General features: G+C 38.9%; 1 protein-coding gene across 1 annotated transcript in view; it reads left to right on the top strand.

Moving 5' to 3' along the window:
- Positions 1-23,315, top strand: part of GRIP1 (glutamate receptor interacting protein 1) — a 227,729-nt gene that overhangs the window by 142,008 nt on the left and 62,406 nt on the right. Inside the window, 5 exon segments of the mRNA XM_040552728.1 lie at positions 6,066-6,201; positions 7,127-7,272; positions 10,792-10,875; positions 11,800-11,875; positions 13,264-13,409. Coding sequence (XP_040408662.1) covers positions 6,066-6,201; positions 7,127-7,272; positions 10,792-10,875; positions 11,800-11,875; positions 13,264-13,409 — 588 coding nt within the window.

The raw sequence follows: 23,315 nt of genomic DNA, 5'->3' as shown, positions 1-23,315 counted from the left end.
ATCACATCCTCTATATTGCGGCCTGCAGTTGATCATAAAATATCATTATTTGCTTTCCTGTATCATGCTTAGGTCAGGCAACAGTCAAATTTTCTCCACTTTATAAATGCTGGTGGAAGGTATTTGGCTTTTAGATAACATTTCCAAATGGCGAGGTTGTATTGTAGACTGACTCTCCTACAATTCAAAAAAAAAAAAAAAGATTGTCTAATGTACTGGATATTGGATATTAAATGGTTATTGTGAACTCCTCCAAGAAGACTGTCAATGTAGACTGAGTCTGTCTTAGGCAGTATTTTGCAAATATGTGGGCCTTATCCATCTCCCTTGCTTTTACTGGAAACTGTATAGCATTTGGGGATTGTCTGTCCACAGGCTTGAGGAGGTAAAGGTCAGCTGTGTTTTCAGATTCTTGTCATCAATGTGGTTTTGTTTGCTTGCTTTTTATTATTATCATTATTTATTTATTTATTTATTAGTGAAAATTTAGGTGTTTTAGGGTTTCTTCACAGCCAGTCAGGAAAAGGGAAACAAGGAGTGGAGCATTCATCATCTATTGACATCCCCCTCATCATATTCAGAGCAATGCACCTACCCAAAGGACTTAAAACATTGGGTAGATGTGATGTCCCCAGTATAACAAACTGCTGTCTGTACCTTAAGAATTGACTTTATCTTTATGTGATTTCTTACTAAACTGTGAGATGCCTACTGGAATGTAAAGCAAAATGTTTCCTCTGCAGAATTTCTGCTGACATACAGGGAAAATCCATACAAGGAGAGCATTGACTGTATTTTCAACAGACTTACCAATTACTTACTTATTGATTATGTATGTCTTTTGGTAGGAAATGGTCAATAACTGCAAGTTTTCTTTTATTTTTAGGTTAAGTTCCATTTATGCCCTGTCCTGGCTGCACTGAACAAATTCATTTGCTACGTAGAGGATACAGGAACTTAACCTGACTGTGTAAATTTTAGACACTTTCTTGGATTTAAAAGTGAAATTTTCACAGAAGGGAATGAAAAAAGACAGTCAGTATCTGGGATGAAAGCAAATGTTTTTCAATTTTACTTCAATATGCAAATTAAGATATAAACTTGTAGGAATATAGAAAATAGATAATAAAACTTTTGATTAAGTGTTCTCTCAGCTTTCAAATGTTATTCTGGGAAAAATTCTTTTCTGTATTCTAGTATTTAATTTTCTTTTTTGAAGAAGTGAATGTATGCCACATTCAGAAATCTCATTAGTCAACTTATTTTCCATGCTTTTTATTCATTAAAACATGTTATTTACATACATCAAAATGCAGGAAATTATAAAATGTCTGATCGTATTTAAAATTCTAGGAGCTTCATCATGATAGTATTCTTGAGGAAAAGTCAATTTGACATGTTTCTTGTAGTCTACTTACCTTCAAGTTGTTCCATTTCTTCATCTTCTTACTGGGGTATTTACCTAGTCTTGTATTTGAGCATAGACTCACAGGATATCCTGAGTTGGAAGGGACCCATAAGGATCATCGAGTCCAACTCCTGGCACCACACAGGTCTACCAAAAATTCAGGCCATATGAATAAGTGCACAGTCCAAACGCTTCTTAAACTCTGACGGGCTTGGTGCCATGACTACGTCCCTGGGGAGCCTGTTCCAGTGTGCGACGACCCTCTCAGTGAAGAACCTCTTCCTGATGTCCAGCCTGAACCTCCCTTGTCGCAGCTTGACACCATTCCCTCGGGTACTATCACTGGTCACTAAAGAGAATAGATCGGCGCCTGCCCCTCCGCTCCCCCTCCTGAGGAAGCTGTAGGCCGTGATGAGGTCTCCCCTCAGCCTCCTCTTTTCCAGGCTGAACAGGCCCAGTGACCTCAGCCGTTCCTCATACGTCTTCCCCTCTGGGCCCTTCACCATCTTTGTAGCCCTCCTCTGGACACTCTCCAGTAGTTTCACATCCAGTCTCCAATAATTTCACATCCAAGCACTAGATTATTTTTGAAGTTTTTTTTTGTCCTATTTCGAGTAGCCCTGTAGTCTCCTAGGCTTCAGATCACAGCCTTGTTACACCAGCTGACCGGGCTGGAGGTCAGGCACACAGTTACAGTATTGCAGCAGTGGATCTAAGAGAAGCATTCAGACCAAAATTATGAAAACAACCAACAGCGTTATGTTTTCTTCCGCATTCAGCTGCTTTGTATGCTCCACCGTACAGGATTGGAGACTAAACTAAGCTCTTTGGAGCGGAAACTTCCATTACCATGTCGCATCTGCATGCACGCGCAACCATGCGCATTTGCATGCCCCACAATGAGCCCATCTCCAGTGCTTGGTCATCTTCCCAAGCCCTGTGCCTGAGGTAGGTGGATGCCAGCAGAGCCGTGGGGCAGCTGGTGCAGCACAGACCGACATTTGCCCAAGGTTGCCCTGCAGCAGCCCTGGGGGCTCGTCCCAGAGCCCAGAGTGAGCTGTGTTTTGCTGAGTGCTGCTGGAGTGGTTAGTGCTTGGGAGGGGAAGAAGTTCTCGAGTGCATTTCTCAAACTGAAGTGTAAAATGGTATTGATTTGGGCTTTTTATAGACTTGGGAACGTATTTTCTCTGAGTGGTTTCATTTTAGAACAATTCACTTGGTACATATCATGGAGCTGTATTGCAGGAGTGGCGTTCTAATATCTGATGCTTCATAAACTGTTGTGGAATAAGAAGACATTGTTTCCTACGCTTATGTTTTATATTCAGTTTGCAATTAAGCAAAAGACTTGTAAATTGAATTCCTGTTTTCCTCATAAATTAGAAGAGATCTGGAAATAACTTCTTTGACTTTCCTTCTGACGCTGGCTATGCTAATGTAGTTGGCACTGTGGGGGTGCATGTGGGAAGAGCAGGCCCCAGAGCCTTTTAATGAACTAGGAGTTTGCTGGTTGGCCTAAGTAATGAGCTACAAGTGAGCTGATACATGAAGTATGGTTTTTAACCCACAAAGAATAACATAGCTTTTTGTTAACTAGGGAATAGAGACTGACCTCGTGTTATTTAAGGAATAGTGCATATGGATGCAGTTGCTTGTTAGAGTGGTGTTTGTAGAGATGAAGTGGCCAGGTTGTTCTGATATTGGGCATTTTGATTATACTCCTGTGGGATTAGTCTATATAATAATGTAGAAGCAATGCAGGTGAGTAAACATGTAACATATAGCATTAGAAGAATAGCAATCGTGATTTAAGAAAGCAATGATGAAAAATGGAGAGACTGGGTTATCAAGTGGGCCTGTTTAACAGCCCTTCTAGGGTTAACAGCCCCTTATAAATAAAATCAAATTAGGTAGATTGATTTGTTCCTGTTATGGTTATGTACAAAAACAAACAAAACAACAACAACAAAAAACCTACAAAGCCCTTCAGAGGGGCAAACCTAATGCTACTGCTGTGTACTCTTAGATGACCTCATCCGTTAGTTAGCAATAGGCATTTCTCACCGCCACCCCTTTGCAGTGCTGGTACATCTTTTTCTAGAAAGAATGTGTGGAGGTCACTGTTCTGTTGGCAGAGGTACACAGAAACCTGTCAGAATAGATGGCGAGAAGGAGGTAGCCTGGTCATTAATTTCCATGCCAGCAGTTGCGGGGAACTGTATAATTATTAGCTAGTTTAAAACACTCCGTGGATCATCTGTTCTGCATGTCACTTCAGGCAGCAGAGTATTTCCCAGCACTGGATTGCAAACTCAGAACCTATTTAAAAGATCAAAACACAGCAGTATTATGCTACGGCAAAAGGTAAGGCATGCTGAGTGCATTGCTGAAGTCCTCTATACGTGTTCTAGCAAGCTATTTGTTAAATAAATTTCTTAGATGGTCCTAAGAAGCAGATTATACTACTGAGTACTTCAAAAGAGGAATTCAGTTGGGTAGGTGGGGGAGGGAGGGAAATTCTCCTTCTGAATCCAGATCTCATGGTGGAGTAAACCCTGAGTAAACAAGTGGGACATTCCAGCCAAGCACCTGAGGCTGTAATGTGCAGAATGGGTGAAACTGTGCAGTATTTTTGGTTGCAGTAAATACAACGCCTGACTCCTGTAATCACTGTGAGTATTTGCAGTTTTTTATAAAACTGAAAATAGTGTTTTGTTCCATAGTGTCTCCTACTGCTATGCAACTTGTCTATATGCTCAGGTGCAGGTGAACACATCTGTTCTTTCTGAACTGTCAAAATGCCCAGATGGGAGCGAATGTTTTTGTGGAGCTCTATAGCTTCCAATGACACTTGAAACTTTTTTTGTGCCAGCCAAACTGCATGCACCAGGTAGCTATGCATCTGTCTGCATCTGATTGCATAGGGACACGTCTTGGAACAGTCTCTCAGTCTCTTATAATCTATTTTATTGTAATACACCTTCCACTTTTGAAATACTCATTTCAAAGTTTAGAACAATCCATGCTGCTGACCTAATACATTGCAGAATTTTGTCTTAGTAGAAGCTTTATAAGCCTAGGAAAATCCTTGTTCAAGCACTAAAGTCTTGCTGTACAATGGTAGAAATGTGAATAACTGAGGTCCTCAGCAGCCAGAAAGGAAAGAAGAGCCTGTCAGCCATCTAGAACGGAGTGGGAACGTTCAATAGGATGATGCTATGCCTCCAAAAGATGCAGCAGTTAACCCTGTTAGAAGTAGCACCAAGGTTGGAGGGATGCTCCACCAGGGCTGTAGGCACTTCTGAATGCTTTCCTCTGTGCTCCACCATTACCTCTGCATTGCTCAAGTTTGGCAGTTCTTGTTCAGAGTTAGCTGTTCTTCATCTTGAACTCAAGATATATTAGGTCATATAGGAAAGGTATTGATAGAGCCTTGCTGCCGTTGGTATAGTACTTATTCTAGATTTTTGATGTTTACTGGTGAACATATGAATGTATAAAAGGAACTTGTTTGTTTTCTGGGTAGCTTTCTATCTTTAAATCTTGTGCTGCCATGGCATGATTGCTAGCTCAGTGCAGTGCTGACATACTGTGGTTTGTAGTGTGTGCATGGTGTTGTTTGATTTGACCAATTCACCTAGAAGCTGCATATTGATGCTGTGAAGGACCAGAGAGATGGATGATCCTTCTGGGATGTCATCATTTTCAGGATGAATCTTTAGGATTTTGTGTATTTTTGCAGAATATCAGGGAAGCTGGTAGTTTTCATAGGTCTTCTCTGGAAACGCTAGACATGAGGGATGTCTTGTGCATTTTGAAACAGTTCCAGCATAGCTGCAAAGGTGCATATATGGTGCATGTCCAGCATGTGCAATAAGGCCAACTGTTTCTGAGGGGTCAAGGCTTTCCACTGCAGGTGACCTGCTCGTGTTAAGGTTTGTGAGATTAGCTTTGCATTTTTCGAGAATGCTAAATGAGCAAACAGCATGAGAGGGTGTCCCAGACATCATGTGAGGGAAACATTATATACAACTGTGACTATGAAAGACCTTCACTTTATTATCTGTTCTGAAGAGATTTCAGAGTGTTACTGTGGACGTCTATTTGTGTAAGAATAAGGAATACAACTGTTAGGTTTGATACATTTACTCTGCGTCCGGATTCTTGTTATATCCAATTGTTTGGATTAACTCTGACATCTGCTAGTGGTCTCAAATTAAGTCTGAAATTTTTTAGTACCATTATATCATTGTGTCTTTTACCCTTCTATTTAGTTATCAGCTGAAGTAATTTACAAAGCATATTGTTCAGAGAGAGAAACAGAAAAGGAGAAGAATTGTGGTGTGTGGTCTTTTTATGTGAAACAACTACCTTTGGTTCAAGTGTTGCCAGACTTTGCATTTATTGGCTCTGCATAGTGTACTAGCACATTGGTGTAGTTTTTAATAACCTTTTACAGAATATATATCTTGGATTTGTCTATATGCAGAGCCTTGTGGACAGAACTTCTGAATTGCAACATAAAGAATCCCCAGATGTAGACGTTATTTCTTATTAACACACACAATGATTTTCTTGGGAAGTAGATGACATTTTAGAAAAGCAACATCTGTGTTACCGTTTAATTTTAATAATGCCAATAATTTTCTTTCAACAGAGGAATTCAAGGGCTCAACAATAGTTGAATTAATGAAAAAAGAAGGCACTACCCTAGGGCTTACAGTATCGGGTGGAATCGACAAGGATGGGAAACCAAGAGTATCTAACCTTCGTCAAGGAGGGATCGCTGCTAGGTAACCACATTTCAGGCCACAAAATACGTTATAAGATGTGATTGCTTCAAAAATACGTACCGCATCAGAAAGGTCACTAACAAATATGTGACTAGATGCATCTGTAATGGCAGCCCATCAGGCTGGAGAAGCTTTGAAACAGCAACAGCTGGTCCCCCTCTTCCCTCAAGGCTTCTTTGATAAAAACTAGAAATACCAATGAGATATTTGAAAGTTGTCATGAGACTAAACAATAGAAATTTGATTGTATATTTTTTGTAATTTATTTATTTATTTGGTCCTTGAACAAAAATCTGAGAGAAAAAGCATGAAATATTGAGGGGAGAAAGTAAAACTGAAAACCATAATGTTACCATAATTTAATAGAAAAACCTTCTCAACAACTGTTTTTTAAGATTATAAAAAAGGCTAAAGTCACAGCTACCTTGCTTACTACTAGAGAGGAAAATGAAACTGTTATTCATGAGCAAAACAGGCCAAGATTAAGCTAAATCATTCCAAGTAACTGAGCAGAACATATGCTTTTGAGCTGTGGCCTATCTCCTTTAGCTATGATGTTAGTTGTGAAGGCAACTGTTATCTAAAGAAATAGTTCTGGCAGTATCCCGAAGAGGGAGACAGAAAGATGGGGGAGATGAAGATGTTATCCCAAATCCTGTGCCCAAACCAGCCAAATCATCCAACTACTATATTGTACAGTTGCTTTTGTACATCAGAAATTAATAATGCAACAACGTTCTTTAATATTTAACAAACTAGACTAGATGAAGTTCTTAAATGCCACTTTTTGTTTGAAAGGTCAACTTGTTTTAATCTAGATGAATGGAAAAGCTTTCGTGCCAACACTAAACAGTAATTTAAAGTATTCAATTAGTTTGGTCTAGCAGATCTGTTTTTAATAAAAGGAATATGTGCTTTTTCTTAGGAGTGACCAGCTGGATGTTGGTGACTATATCAAATCTGTGAATGGAATCAACCTGACCAAATTTCGCCATGATGAAATCATCAGTCTGCTCAAGAATGTTGGCGAGAGGGTTGTTTTAGAAGTGGAGTACGAGCTCCCTCCAGTCTGTAAGTAAAAGCAGAGCAAACTGAAAGCTGTGCAAAATAAGAGACGTGTGTTGTCAGCACTGAGGTGGACATGATAGTGATCTTCATTTTTGCTATTGCTTTCCGTATAATTTTGTCCTTTGGCTTATCACAGAGTGTGGAAACAGTACAAAAGAATTGTCAGTGCAAGGAGGTGCTCTCAGAGGTGCCTGGGTATTTTAGGAGCATTAATACAGCCAATGGCAGAGCTGAGTCTTGTCAACTTCCACTATTTTTTTTTCCAGTTTTGAATACTGGGAATTAGATTAGATAGATTCCAGTGCAAGACAATCCTTCATGTTATAGTAAGATCTTCTGAGATGAGACCAATGAATATCTGTGTGTTCTACCTCTTTTTCTTCCTTCTCTCTGTTTGCAGCACCTTATGCTTTCCCAGATGAGCAACATACTTTGAGATTTTTCCAGCCTTTTCTGACATCAGTTTTAGGCAAAATCTCATTTCTAGAGCAGAAGACCCAGTGGAATAGGCTATTAGGGATAGGTAGAACTTGAAGAATTCTGTTAGTGAAATGAAGACTTCTTGCTGAGCAGGATTGTCTTCAAAATACAAGCATATGTTGGCATCGAAGTCAAAGAGTGCTACTGAATGTCTTCCTTGCCTCTTTTCTTTGCCCTTTCTTTTTATATTTATGTCTGTGACTCTGTGGGAGAAAATCGGTGGGAACTGAGGCTATCAGGTACGAAGTAAAAGCTAGAATAATGGTGAGTTGGAAACCTGGGGCCTGAAATGAAGGAGTAAGTGACATGTGGCACCAAGGGGGCTGAAACAGCAGCCTTTAAAAGAGTGCATGTTCTTTCATGATGCTCGCTGGAGGGGAGAAGATGTGGTTTTCTGGTGTTTGGCCAGAAAAAAAATGCAGAGCTAGCTAGGAAGCTCTTGTCTCCTTAAATAAAGACTTTCACTGCAATAGAGGCCAAAAAATCCATCAGTCTTTTTGATGGTGCTCAGAAGAGAATGAACTCCCCACTGGATTCTTGCAGCTGAAGAGTTAGTCTAATTACATATTTGGTTGCTTTTATGACCTCCTGACAATCGCCTTAATACGTTTTGGATATTCTCTGTTGATTAGTGTTTGTTTATGGTAAGAGAGCTTCACGTTCAAAAATACAGTATTTGAGGTAATGAATTCAGCTGAGTTCAGAATTATTTTACTAGAGGTGTCGTTGGTTTATGAGCATTATTTGTTTTGCACTTAGTCAAGTGGGCTTCCTTCAGTATCACTGCTGTTGGTGTATATGCCACTCTTGTCCACAGAAACAGGATTTTTTATATGGTAAATTACAGTAGCAATCATTAACCTTTTTTCTGAGTCCTTGAAATTTCTGACTCCTTCATACAAGCCTGGCTAATATTGTGTAGATAATGTGCAGTTTAGTTGTTCCCATTAACTTCTCATGAACTAGTTAGACAAAGTGACATTTTAATGTGAAGTTTTGCAGTAGGTCACATGGTGAAGTCCTGGCACCTCCTTCCCTACCCCATACATAAATAATTTCTACTGCTGTTCTCACAGTTGCCCCCTCAGAGAGAGGGCTGTTTTGGTTTCCGAGTGGGGAAATGTCAGTACGTTAATAATGATGGATTAAACCTGGCTGAGCACTAGTAATCTCGCTCTCCCTAGTGTTTCCTTCCCTGTCTGGCAGTGTTCACAGCAGGAGGATGCAGCTTCTATTTTCAGCACAAGCCACCTCACCATTTCAAACTGGAACATTAACCATGTCTGCCTTGCATCTGCCTCTCGTTGCTAATGGCTAAGGGCTTTTTTCACCTCCCAGGCTGAGGTTGGGGTGGAAGTACAGCCGCCTGAATGGTTGTTGTTCAAGTGGAAGGATGCTGCATGCCCTTCTTCACTGCTGAACTACGATCTTTGTCCCCAGCGGACGCCACAAGCTACACGGAGCAGATTAGCAAGTGCAGGTTCAGCTTGTTTTGTGTGCTGGGCCACCTTAGGTTGATAGGAATGCAGGCAAGAGTTGTCATCATCTCCCTGCAATTTGGTCCTTTTCTGTCAATAAAGGGTTTCTAGCTGAAAAGGAGCAGCATGGACAAGAACACCATCCTGATCTTTGAGCCTCATCAGAAATACTGCACTACAAGGCAATGCTTTGAAGTGTCAGATTTAGCCTGCTTTGCTAAGAGATGAGATTTATTTGCTTTCGCTGGGTTGTTTTTCTCGTTCCCTACAGTAACTTTAAAAACTGCAGGTCATGGTCAGCTGAGTTTAACAAGGTATTGAAAGAGTCCAGGGGAGAAAAAAAAAAAGTATATTCCTGCGCATTTCATAGGGATAGACACTTGGGCAGAAGAGAGAGTCCCAGACCAGGGAGAACCCAGAGGGAGATGTAGGAAGAGCTGAGGGGGCACCACTTCTGTTTGAGGCCACCCATGGGCTGGCAGTGTGCACCTTACCAGCAGCATAGTCTGTCCCCTCAGGGCATCCTAACAGGGACCGGGGAAACTGGGATTATTACAGGCTGGAGTATTAAAGGACATAAGATTTCATTAGTCCTGCATCTCACAAAGCATTCATTTTATAGTTTTGTTGAGGTTTTTGGTGGTGGTGGTTTTTGTGTTTGGTTGGTTGGTTGGTTTGGTTTGGTTTGGTTTTATCTTTGTGTTATGTGCTACTTGCAGTATCTTACTGGAAACCTAGAAGTTAATGCATATGTGATTTTGCCCAGTGTCCTTTTCCCTTTGGAAAAAGAAGTTCCTGCACTCTGCCAATGTTTTTCCTGTAAAAGCTAACAGTGAGCTGGCCGTTGGTCTCTTAACAGCAGTGGTTTCAAATAATGTAAAATGGATTATCACACCCAAATGTGTTGGCTTGTGCATTAGGCTTCTCACCTCCCAACCCAGCTGCGCGCCACTCCTGTAGTGTTTACAGAGAAAATACTGACTTGACTAGAAGTCAAAAAGATTTTAAACTCACTCACAAATGGTGAGGAAGCATGTTACATTTTTAAAAAGGAAGATATAACAGATCTTTATAATACAAAATATTTTTTTCATCTTAACCTAGCAATCTGATATCACTGAAATCCCCCAGAAATCTTGACTGTCTCGACTTTAAGCAATACAAATGTTGTCATGGCTGAACAACCAGCTACACAGGTAGCTCTGAGAATTTCATTTGTCATCTTTGTGTTTCATTGTGCATTCCATCTTTTCTAGCACTCTTCTGCAACTATAAGAAACAAAATGATGCCAAAATTTAAACAGCAAGGCTAAATTTCCTCAGCTGTTGTACATGTCTATGACTCTTTCTGTAAACCATTGGCAACCTGCAAAGTGTCTGGTGCAAAATTCTCTCAAAAAGAGCATGAGCTGTAGTTAATTACAGGTCTTCAGTCTGATTGTTCTTAGAGTCTTTCCAATCATATGACCACAAATACAGTAACTAGTTTGGAAAAGGTGCAAATCTATACATATAATCAGGAATAGAAAATAATGGTGGAGTTTTTTCTCTTTTCTTTTTTTAGCTATACAAGGATCGGGTGTCATCTTTAGAACTGTGGAAGTTACTTTACATAAAGAGGGGAACACTTTTGGGTTTGTAATAAGAGGTGAGTTATTAAATATGAATGGTCTGTATTTTTGAAATCAGCAAAAGAGGCTAAGTTTTTAGAGCACTAAGAAATCATTTCAAGATTTATGGCTTACAGTTTGTAAAAAATCTATGTGACTCATGTATTATATCTTCCATACATTAGTGTACTGCTTTTATGAACTGCTCTAATATTTGTTTATGGAACAACAGTAATTAATCCGCTATGCCAAGAACATGACAAACTTCATTTCACGTTAAGACCAGACTCTGCTGCCACTGAAACCAGCAAGAAGCTGTTTTATTACATAAAATAGTAGTTCTGAAAAAAAAAAAAATCACATATACTCTTTCTATAAATTAGGTACGGAATCTGATTAAACCTGCTGGCAGTCTGAGGTATATAACAAAAGTATTTTCTCTGACTTAGAGAACAGAAGAAAACATGCAGCTGTTAAGTAATATACCCCAGTGATACATTATGGGAAGCGTATTAGCTTCTTCAGGAAAAAAAAAAAAAACTGTGTTGTGGTGGGGTTTTTTTTATTACTTCTTTAATATATAAATTCCTTAGTGGCTACTCATTTTTTGGAGTATACACACAGTACAGGTGTTTTATTTTCTCAGTGCAGCAAACATTACAGAACAGTAAGTTTTCACAATGAGATCAGATTTGGAGAGCAGTTGCTAAGAAAGGAATATACCTTTAATAAGAATCACTCTGTAGAAACATTGTATAAAGGATCATCTATGCCATACATTAGGTCAATTTTGTTTCAAATAAACACCACTGGAGGTTCATATGAATGGCTTCATCATTTTTTCCTATTTTTAGCCCATATGTAAGTGTGCACGCTGCAAGCTTTAGACTTAGCTCTTGGAAATGAGCTTTCATAAAAAGCATAAAATGAAGGTGAACTTTCTCTCACTTTTCTCTTTCTAGGTGGAGCACACGATGACAGAAATAAATCTCGTCCTGTTGTAATAACATGTGTTAGACCTGGAGGGCCTGCTGACAGGTACAATTCATCTTTCTCTGTAATGCAAGTGAAAGAGAAATGGAGAAAAGTGAATTATTTGGAATAGAAGTTAAGACTTGGAGTGAAGTAGATGTATTCAAACCTGGTCCTTTGAAATTCATGATTTATGCATTTAATTGTAATAATAATAACAGTAATAGGAAACTACAGAGGCTTAGCACATCACAGTTTGGTGTGAACTTTAATTAACAGGATATCTTGCGTGTTTCAAGACTACCTGTTGAACACTTGCAAAAATTAACCTAAAGTAGTTAGAACAAATCTCTGTATTAGGTCAGAGCACAATCTTTGCAGCCTTCAGACAGGTACTGAAGTTCTTAATTATGCTTTTTATACACTAACACTACAATCTTTTTCTCTCACACTCCAGACAAATACTTGTATGTGATTGGGTGTTGTTTTGTTATTGTTTTAAAACATTTCTTCATACCTGCATGTGAGTTCACACATGAATTCACCTGGAAAACTTCTGAGTGCAGATTTGTGGTTTGGCCCAATGAACATCTTCCTCTTGTAATGCCATCTTGTATCTGTTTAAAGAAAAAATATTTACTTTGTGTATAAGTTTAATTCATATTTTCAAAAACGGCATTTGTGCCCTTAAATCATTAAAGAAACTTAAAGGGCATTTTTTTTAAAGGAGATTGATATTCTGTAGCTTATGTTGACATTTTTGCCCTTTGAAGCATCAGTTGAGAAGCAAACATTTTGAGAGAGCTTTTGATTTTTGTCCCTCCCTTTTTTCACCATCCTCATCGCCCTTGCCTTCTTGTTTTTATCCCTGATTCTTAAGTTGGCAATGTTAGTCCTTCATTTTCTGTTATAATTCTGATTATGTTATGAGATAAGCCTAGGAGACAGTGTACATTTATAAGCAAATTGTTTTTAGGTAGGAAGAAAAGAAAAATTGAACTATCCAAGTAGGAGATATTTTTGAAGAAAATCAGTAAATGGACATTTGTATTTTGCAATCTGTTTCTTCACCTGTATGTTCGTAGTACCTCGTACATATTTTTCAGAAAATATCTGTGGGGGAAGGCGTTTATGTATGTGTGAAAGCAGAGTTGTGTGGACGAGGCAGAAACAAAGCATATGTTGACACAGAAGCTATACTTGGTTGTGATTTAACATGACTTGATTATTTAGCTATGTGTTAAGCTGTTTTCCAATCGCTGACTTTCCAATTAAAGCAATTTTCTTTCCACTGTGCCCTCTGAACGTTCTCACTGTCAAAGTAAATGTTAAGTGTTAAGTCAAGAGGGATGGATGTCAGAGAGGGTGTGAGAGAATCGTTTTGCATAAACAGTATTATCTCCAAATCAATTTATCTTATATTAATAAAGATCATTCGTTTAATCTCCCTTCAGAGAGGGCACAATCAAACCCGGGGACAGGCTGCTGAGTGTTGATGGGATCCGACTGCTTGGAACAACACACGCTGAAGCTATGAGTATTCTCAAACAATGCGGACAAGAGGCGACTCTGCTGGTTGAATACGATGTCTCAGTAATGGGTACGTTGAGAAGTGGGGTTTTAGTTCTGGGAACCATCTGTGCTGTTTTGCTGCCTGTTCTTGATGAGCTATTTTAGAATTGATTGTGATTTGTTATGCTCCTAGCAGCACTGATATTCTCTTCTGTACCGTATCATTAATCTTGGGTTCATAAAAAGGTGAGCAGTATTTTACTGCAATTTAGCATTCTGACATGGTTTGTAGAGTGAAACCATAGTGTGGATTCTAGCAAAGTATTTTTCCAGTGACTAGTTTGTAATAAAGGTTAACGAAGTGTAAGCATTTCTATGTCACATGGAAGAGAGTTTACTTGCCCTTACAGGAATTATTTTGCCTTTTGCCAGTGCAGCTAGGTGGCCGAGACGTTATAAAAAGTGACAAAACTGCCATATAGTGGGGAGAAGAAAAGTTGTTAAGAAATGTAGAGGTGGCAGCAAGTCATGACTTGAGAAATGAGCTAACAGTTCATACAAACTGCTGCTGAACTCACTGAAGGTATTGAAGGATTTTTGGAAAGTCAAGGAGAGCAGGTGATTTTTCACAACAGGTTTGGGAATGAATTATTTCCATGTGCTTTGGAAGGAGTCATATCCCCTCCACTTTTGCAAGACAGTCAAAATTGGTGGCAGCAAGAAATAGAAATACTCAGCAGTCAGACTAAAGCATTTCTTCTCTGTTTGGGGATTTTTCTATTCTATTCCTCCTCAGTTCCACAGTCAGATTTCTAGCCTAGTAGGAAAGTGGCCTCATAGGAATTTGTGAAATAGCACTGTCAAACTTCAAAGCATTGGAAAATATTAACACTTAGGAGAATAATGTAAGATATTTGTTTATTCTGGAACAGCTCTCTTTGTTCTCTCCAAGACACTGATCTTTTTTATTATAATATATGTCTGTGTTTACTTAACTATCCATAATGGAGTGACAGGTTTGCACAGTGTCTGGCAGGTCTGCTGGACATTCATGCAAGGTTCATGTCCAGAAATGCAGTGAGAGCTCTGCATCTGGGCAGGAACCTCCCATGTAGAAAATGAAATGCAGGTGATCTTGTAACCTGAAGGGACTAGAATTTAGCTGTTTTCTGTTTTTTGTTGTTGTTTTTTCTTTTCGAAGATGATGGATGACTAAATATTCTCTATCATCAGTGTTAAAACCAGATTCTTCAAACTCCGCCTTCTCTATGAGAAAGATCTCATTGAAATAAACCCCTGGCTTTGGACAGCCACAGTTTCCAACTAGTCTTTCATTTCAGAGAAAACTCACAGGAAACTGAAGGAGGTGGAATAACTTGAGACTTTGAGTCACAAAGAAAAAAAAGTTAAAAGGAATTGAACACTGAGAAATTTATGGGATAGTGGTCCTGCAGCGTCACCAAGAAGAAATAAGGAGGGATTCAGTAGGCTCTCTGTCTAATGCATTATGTTTTTGTTAGATTTTATCTAACCCCCAGTTGTTTTTTACTTTTTCCAACGTGCACACCATGCATAGTTTTCCAGTGGTATTGTGAAAAATTTTGTTGGGAGGCTTTCTTTGCTTTTTGCAGTTATGTTATGAGTAGACCGTGTACCAAAGGCTGAAAATCAGTCATCCTAATCTATTCATTCCTGGCCCTTGAAAATGGTGCTGATCTGGATCTTCAGTTACTACTGCTCAAGTCAAAGTTTGAGCAAAATAAAAGGGAGGATATGAACCATGACCAGAAATGTAAGAATTAGAAAAATGTTACTCTGTTCTCCATCTCTTCTATTACCCACAAGATAAGGTATTTGTAGTGCCACCTCAGGGTTGATATGAATATGAAAAATAGGCTAAAACAAGAGGAATCGTACTAGATAAAATGGCTTATCTGTACTGTTGCCTGGAACTGGTTTAGTAGTTTAGCCTGCTGAGAGCGAAGAAACAATCCAAAAGTTCTTTGAGAGTTTGGTCCATTCTATAGGGTTCTCCTAGAATAAACTTTCAGTGGAATATCTTACTCACAGAGATACAATTGTTCCGTTATTTGCTTTAAAATCTTCTCTTCTGTTAGCAGATAGCTATATCCCATAAAGTAGCGTTTCATGTGACCAGAACTGGAAAGAGCCATAAAATATATTCTGATAGCATGAAATTGGAACTTAATTTGAAAAGGTTACACTAGATGAAGAAAATAATCCTGAGCTATTTTTCAGCTACAGTCCTGTGGTGTGTAACTGACTTTTTATACTCCTGTAAGCGTAAGCTGTTTCAAAGGTGCTATATTTCTCTCAGTTTTGTTCCTTTGCCTGAAGTCTTCAAGAGGTCATTTGGGAAGCTTGTACATTTTATTGGTTCTGGAACCCAGACAAACGGGAATAGAAAAAAAGCATCAAGGGGTTCCATACAGGATACATAAGTGTGTAAATATTTTAAGAGATGTGGCTAGTCCCTGTGAACTTGCTTTTGCTTGCTTAAATACAGCCTTAAGTATCTTGCTCAGCTGGGTCTTAGGAAGTAAACTTGTTGATTCAGCATCACGAAGGAGATGTTTTTAGCTTTTTTTGTTAGTGGTGGTGGTAGAGGTGATGATTATTTTGTGTCTTTTTTTTTTCTCTGATTTACAGAACTTTCAGTTTAGTTAGCTAGATGAATTTCACAATGTCTTATATCATGGAGTGCATAAGCTTTACGTCACACTTAACCTAAGAAATCACAACTTCCCAATAAGAAAATGTGTTTGAGAGATCTTTCAGGTAGAGATAAAAATCATATGGGAATGACTTATGAATATGGAACGCAATGGTAATAATAAGCTGCAAACGGAGATTCACACTGCCCCCTTCTAAAATGAGAAATAAAACCTTATCACTACATTTATGTGGAACAAGAGCAGAAGCAGTGTGCCTTCAGGTTTTCTAAAAGCTGCATTGATGCTACTGGGTTGTTTGTAGTCTCTGTAGCTGGGGTTGCATAAGTTCAACTTGGGTTGAATCTTCCATATTTACTCTGAAAGTCAGCATTCAGAAAAGTTCAAAGGTGATGGCTACCTTGAGTTTAAAGCCTGGCCTATAAAAGTTTTGCATAGCTATAGTTCATCAATTGCTGCTTTTGAGCAATCTACTTAAATCTTGGATGTTCTTGTTGGGGTAATCTTTGAATCAAGAATCCTTTAGTTAAACAAGACTATTAGTTATTGCCAGAACTTAGGCACAAATCTAATCTTATTTATTTATTTATTTGGTTGTTTGTTTCTTTGTTTGTTTGTTTTAGCTACTTGCATCTAAGAAACACAGTCATTCTATCTCATCTCTTCACTGGGTGTTACTTAGTTCAAGCCACATGTGCCCATAGTCTTCAGGAATGAAGGAACATATTGCTCATTCTAATTCCATATGTTTATCTGGTTTATTTAACAATGCTTGCACTTATCAGAGCCAGAATACAGTTACTGTAATGTGTCACGCTGTAATTGTTCTCTGCAAAGATGGTCAGCTGTTTTTTTTGTCCCAAGCTACCAGCATCACCCTGACATAGAGCCACTCCACTTCAGCTAGAACAGCACCCTCAGTTCTGAACTCTGTGCTTACCATTGATACAACTTTATAGAATGGAAATTATTCATGCAGTCGTTAGCTAGTAAATCTGACAGCAGTTTGACAAATACTGTCTCTTTAATTTCACACATTCAAAAGGAAAAAAAAAAGAAAAAGCAGTAACAATTTTATGAGAGTACGTTTACAGAAATCTGCCTCACCCTCCAATAATTCTGACAGGAATTCAATGCCTGACAAGAAAAGCACTAGGGAAAGGAAGCACGCGTAGTTTAAACATCAGGTGATATAATCTGTGGTCCAGTGTAGACTTCCAGTAATTTTTGCAAGACGTTAAGAAATGTGGGAGAAGAAAGAACCACGTAGGCTGCCCTTTAAGTTGCATAAAGCAATATAACTCAAGCATACCCAGAGCTGTGGAGACCTTTAAGTGTTACCAGGTTTTACAAGACCAAGGAACAGGAGTCATTGCACTCCAGCATTTGACTGTAACTGCAGGTCTCCTGACTGTCACAGAGCAATGGACCAAAATGCCTTAAAATTCTAAATATAAATGAGTTACTTAAATCTTTAGAGAAGAGTTCCTCTCTCATGTTGCTCCAGAGACAGATTGAGAGAGAATTCTTGTGCAAAGACAAGGTCATAATAGCTCTAGTAGTTGAAGTGTTACTCTACTTTAAATGCTGCTACACAAGCACATACACAAATTATGCCAGAAGACAATGAATGAAGTTGAATGTGTCAGTTAGGAAATGTTATGGTTCAGATTGTCTGCTCAGTCTCTGTCCAGCTAGGTGTGCATGTAATGCAGTCACGAGATCCACACGGGAGAGAATAACCATATGCAGTTACCCATTATGTATTTTCTTTCTGTCTTCAATATGTGGCCACAGGCTTATGAAGGGTACTGTGCTAATCCTTGTCTGAATGCTAAGTCATTAATTTCCTGATTATATTTTTTTCCTGAGACCTTAGTCATGTTACAGTGTGTGCTTCAGGCAATATGCAGATCTCAAGGAGAAAACCTCAGTGTCCCAAGGTCATTCCAAATTTGTTGGCTCTTTTTTAAGGCAGAAGATGACGTAGACATCTCTCTCTCTAACAGCTGCAGAAATATCCACTCACAGACATATCACTACGAAAACCATGCAGGTCTTTTAGTCTCTCCCGGAGGCCAATGCACCATTCACATTCATGCTGTGCAAACTAAGTGGATATTTAGATCTACTTGCTGTGGCATGTTAGTCTCCCATCTTACTGTTAAAGTTCCTTGTTTATTAAATGCTCTATTTGTGCTCTTTGCTGTCAGTGCCCAGATGCCTGCATCAGGGCCATTATTATGAATGGACAATCAGCAGTGAATATACACAATAAGTAAGTTATCTCTCTCTCAATTGTTCTAGCTAGGATTTCATCTGGAGAAAGATACATGTGTTGGGGTGTGACTTACCCTTGGCACCAGAAGAGGCTTTTTCCTTTGGAGAAGTCTGTAGCTCATTTTGTTTTGTTTTGTTTTGTTCCTCTGCTATCAAGTTTTCTGGCTTTCAGGACTGCTTTTTCACAATAGTAAGTGGGTTCTTCCCTTTAAGCCTTCATCTCATGCTACTACTAAATACAATACATACTGGTTTCACTGAATCTGATCTTTGCCAATAAGTGGACTGATACCTTTCAGTCAGGCAAGTTCCTACTTGTTTGTCTGCTTTAATCTACTCTGTTTACATGGTTTAAAAGGAAAATAGTACCTTTTTAACACTTCCTGAGATAAATGATAATTGGATGACATAGATACCTAAGGTAAATACTTACTATGGTTTAAACAAAAATCCATCATTTTGGTCTTGCAACTTCAAAATCCAGTTTTTGATTTGTCAGTGCTTTGTGTGATACGAGATCCTGCCATCTATTGAAACAATAGAATGGTTGCAATTAGTGACCAATTTAGTTTAAATGTCCTCTCAACCTTTACACAAATTGTGATAGAGAAAGAGAATCTAGTATTTCAAAGCAGCACTAAGCTGTCTTCTCAATGTTATTTGACCATCTTTCCTTCCTCGCAGTTTCCTTTTTACTCATTACACAGCTCCCACCTAACTCATTTGCTTCTCGCTCCCTCAAAACTTAAAATGCTTGTCTTATGTATGGGATACTTGTTTCACCATAAGAACTCCTGTGTAGTGAAAGAGGTGTTGAATGAGCCCTTGTAAGAAAATAGTATGTGTATACGTAATGCACCATACCACTGTATTGCAGAATCAATGTCAATTTGTTGCTTCCCAACATTATTTTTTTTGGGTGTGTGTGTGAGCATACATCTTTAACGGTGTTTACGTTTTTATGTACCATTTCCGAGGTTTCTCTATGAGGAAGGGGTCAGGGAGAAAAAAACTGTATGGCATTATGTCTGTACCCAAATAGTTCTTCAAAAGAGTGAGAACTATTAGGTCCACCAGTCTGCTCCCTATTATTCGCTGGGACCAGCTGTTCAGCACAATACGTATGTGCTTCCTCGGGACCAAGCAGAAAAGGCTTGAGAGACATAGACCAGTGGATTTCAAATATGTTTGCTGACAGCAAAGAAGCATGAAGGTTCAGGACCCCACGTTCCTTCATGTCTCTATGTCTCTTCCTGTCTGTTTCATGCAAGTGTGACAGTTGTGTTTTTTTTTTTTTTTGCTCTGTTCTTTGCTCTTATCCTGGTTTCTAGTTGCATTACAATCCTTTTTTTCCAACAGCTGCTTGAATTTCCTTTCTTTACTGACCAGATGGAGACTACTTTTCTAGAAATTCCTAAATCCCCAACATGCTGTCTCTCTTCTTACAGCCCAATTTTCTCTTGTCTTTTGCCAAGTAAGCCTTAGGTAATTTCCCAACATACTTCTCTTTCTCACACTGCTGATTTCCCTCCATAAAATCCTTTTCCAGTTTCTGTGCCCACCCCTCTTTAGCACTTCCTCCGGTCCTTGTCTTTCAGCAAACCACTCCCAAGTTCCTTGTACCTTGTTCCTTCTTTTCGGATTGATCACCTTCTCCCCTCGGTTCCTTTCCCATGTTCCTCCCCTTCTTGCTCAAGAAGTCCAAGTCTCCCCTTCTCCTGACATTCCTCTTGACTCTCAGAACCAGATCTTCTATGGAATGACGACTCACGGAGAACATGAATTTTCAATATAAAGCCCACAGAATTTTCTGTGTGGGGACAAAGTAGTGCTGTTTTCCCTAATGATGCTCTAAGACACGGCTGACCTGTTTCAGCTGAAATAACTAAGGGAAGAAAAAAATGAAGCCTGAGAGAGGTAATTGTTATAAGAAAAAAAGAAATCACACCAACTATTTAGTCCATGCACGGCCAAGTTGTAGGTTTTAAGTAATTAAAATCAAGGTGTTTTATTGAGAAGTGTCAAACAATGTTAAGAAGAGCTGTGATTCCCAAGGATGTTTGCCCTATAGTGTTTTTTTATTTTCTTTTCTCTGACTGGTCATGATTTGTTGTTACAATTTGATAGCCGTGCTGCTACTATATAATTACAGAAATTAAAGGGGAGTCATTGTGTTTTATAAGTATTTCATAAATCTTACAGATATTACTTTCTTTACAAACTTCTTGATCATCCCTAAAGAGAAATAAATAGAGTTTAGTAGAACTATATAAGTTACAAATTACTCTAACAGGTCCAATTAACATTTCTCTCCAGTGCTTTTGAAACCCTGGCCTCATTAAAAGCAGCTTAATAAACATTACCTTGTACAGGAGAAAAAGCTGTAAAGGTGAAATGAGATGTCCCTGTAACTGAAAACTAAAAATACAATTTCATTGTCATAAATTGCAAGGAAAGGGTATGTGGAGGATATTCTCTTCCAATTTCCACTTCTTAAATGAAAAAAAAAATCTGCATTGTCTTGCTGTTTACTGAGAGTAATGGACAAATTTGTCTTCAAAGTCTTGTCAGGAAGGCGAAACCTATACTTGAATGCAGTTAGTCTAAATAGCATACAATTCAAAAAAATAGTCTGAGATATCTAATATATTTCATGATGGGCATTCATTAAAATAAAGCCTTCGTAATCCATTGTGCTATCTCCTCACAAAGCACATGGTCTGAATTTTTACATGCTAATTCAAGGGTTTGGATGCTCAGAAGGAAGCAGCCTCTGCCTATAAATAAATATCTATATCCTATTCTGTTTCTTCTAATAAGTATTTAAAAACAAACAATGGGAGGAGGAGGTGGCTGTAATAAACTGTCCTATCCACCATCCAGGCTCCAAGTGGAGGGAAGGAGTCAATAACCCTCCTACGTATGTATCTTACCGGTTTGTTGCAAGGAAAGCTTTTTACTCTACATTTGGTAAATGATGGGAAAAGGATTGGTCAAATCTTTCCATGTTGCATGAGGGCTACCCAGATGTGCCATGTAATGCAGAGTGAAAGAGAATAACCATCTCTGCTACAAGGTCACACCTCTGGTCAGCTGTAAGTCAGGAGGTCTTTCGTTAAGTTGGCTTATATGTCACTTAGTGTGCTGGTCAACAGCAAACTAATGAGGATAACGAAGTATCCCGATTTGCAGTGGTATGAAAAACAAAAATTGAGCCGGTAGCTGAAGTACTTAAAGTCAGAGAGCAGGTGTGAAAGTTTTACAAAGAGGATGATAATTAAACTTCCTGGAGATTAAAGGATCTTCTGCATGTGCTATGCAATTCAATGCAAGAGAAACATGGTAATCAGAAAAAATCCAATTAAAAAAAATCAGCCTTGGACTTGGCTTAGTGGCATTGCAGTCATCCAAGAGACTAAGGAATAAGGGACAGATTTGATTTTCTTTATATCAGAGAGAACTTGGGCTGTAACCCCAGAAGCTGAGTCTAAAAGGGCCCATCTCTGAGGAAAGAGCAGCAGCAGCAAAGGCACCACTCCTGCCTGTGTGCCAGGGAGAGGAAAACACTCATTGTCTCCCAAGACTTTCCCTGAGGGAAGTGTTTGAAAAATCCAGAATCAAACTGCTCCATCCTTTTGATGTTTTTTCATTAGTATGACACACTCAGACTGTGCCTGATAGCTTAGGTCAAGGGGAGAAAACCCAAGAATAACTTCACTCATTTCCTGGAACACCTTTGCTGGGCATGAACTACAAGGTTAAATTTGGATGCAGTAGGGCAGATTTTCAGTCCTTTTTACTAAGGTTCATGGTTTATTTTTCATTTTACAGAACTGAAAAAGGGTGGATTTTTAACTATGAATATTTTTAGGTATTTTGCCTAAATATTAAATGTCTCAATCAATGGCCTTCTGGTGCAAAACTGGTATGAATGTGATCTAAAGCAGATCCTTTGAGATTGCACCATCTAGTATTCATCATGTGGGAGATGTGTACTGCTCACAAAAGATAGTACTAAGGCTTGTGAGCTGGAAATGTAGGTAGGGAAAAATCAATGTCTAAGCTGAACGAGTTATCTTGAAATCAACAAAGATACTCAGAGATAATTGGACCAGTGGCATTTCTTACAATGTGATTTTGTTACACAGAATTATACTTTCGAGGCTGTTACTCAGCTGTACGATGAGTAAAATGTTATACTCTGTGTATTTGCTATTCAAATCACATTCCCCTACAGTAATTCCAAAAACCCATAATAACCTGTCTTTGCATCTTTTTCTAAATACATGGTTACCATGCTTCGTCGTTTTAAAGAGATCATTTCACAGCCTATGAACTCAGTATTTATCAGAGTAGTTTGGGGAAACAGGGTTGATAAAAATTACTCCATGTGTTAGGCAGTCTTCAGCCTATGTTATTGGATTTGATTTTTCTTTTTTTTAATCAATTCATTGGTGACTAGTGGTGTTTGACCTTCTGTGATTCTCATGCTTTTCATTTGTAGGGAAACTGGCCAGAATATTCTGACAGCTGTTATCAATTGGTCGTGTTGCTATTACAGTGTAGATGCTGGAGGACCTTAACAAAATGATGTTTCTGTCATAATTGAATATGCATTCAAAATAAACCAAATGCAAGCAGGTTTCATTTAAATCTTACCTGCTTTCTTCTTGGGGGAAGAGGAGGGGATGAGAGTGGTTTTATGAAGAATGCTTATCTAGACCATTCACATCTTTCATCTTCAGTTGCAATTCTGACACTAGCAGAAAAGTCATGGCTCACTGCAGCCAGAAAAAGCGCCGAGCCTTCCTGAGGAGGCAAGCGGTGAAGGATAAGACAGCTACCCAAGGTTGCAGGTAAAGCTGTGGCAAGCAGAGGCTTTTTCCTTCCTCTTTTGTGCCTCCGGACATTTCTTCCCTGACTGAAAACTGCAGTTTGACATGTCAAACCCACACCACTGCAAAAGCAGTCTTCCTTGTAAACGAGTCAAGTCAGGTGGTGACCCAGACCCTCAGGTTACC

Source organism: Cygnus olor, chromosome 1 (assembly GCF_009769625.2).
Source record: "Cygnus olor isolate bCygOlo1 chromosome 1, bCygOlo1.pri.v2, whole genome shotgun sequence".
In the NCBI taxonomy this organism is placed as follows: domain Eukaryota; kingdom Metazoa; phylum Chordata; class Aves; order Anseriformes; family Anatidae; genus Cygnus; species Cygnus olor.
This window is presented reverse-complemented; position numbering and strand designations above follow the sequence as displayed.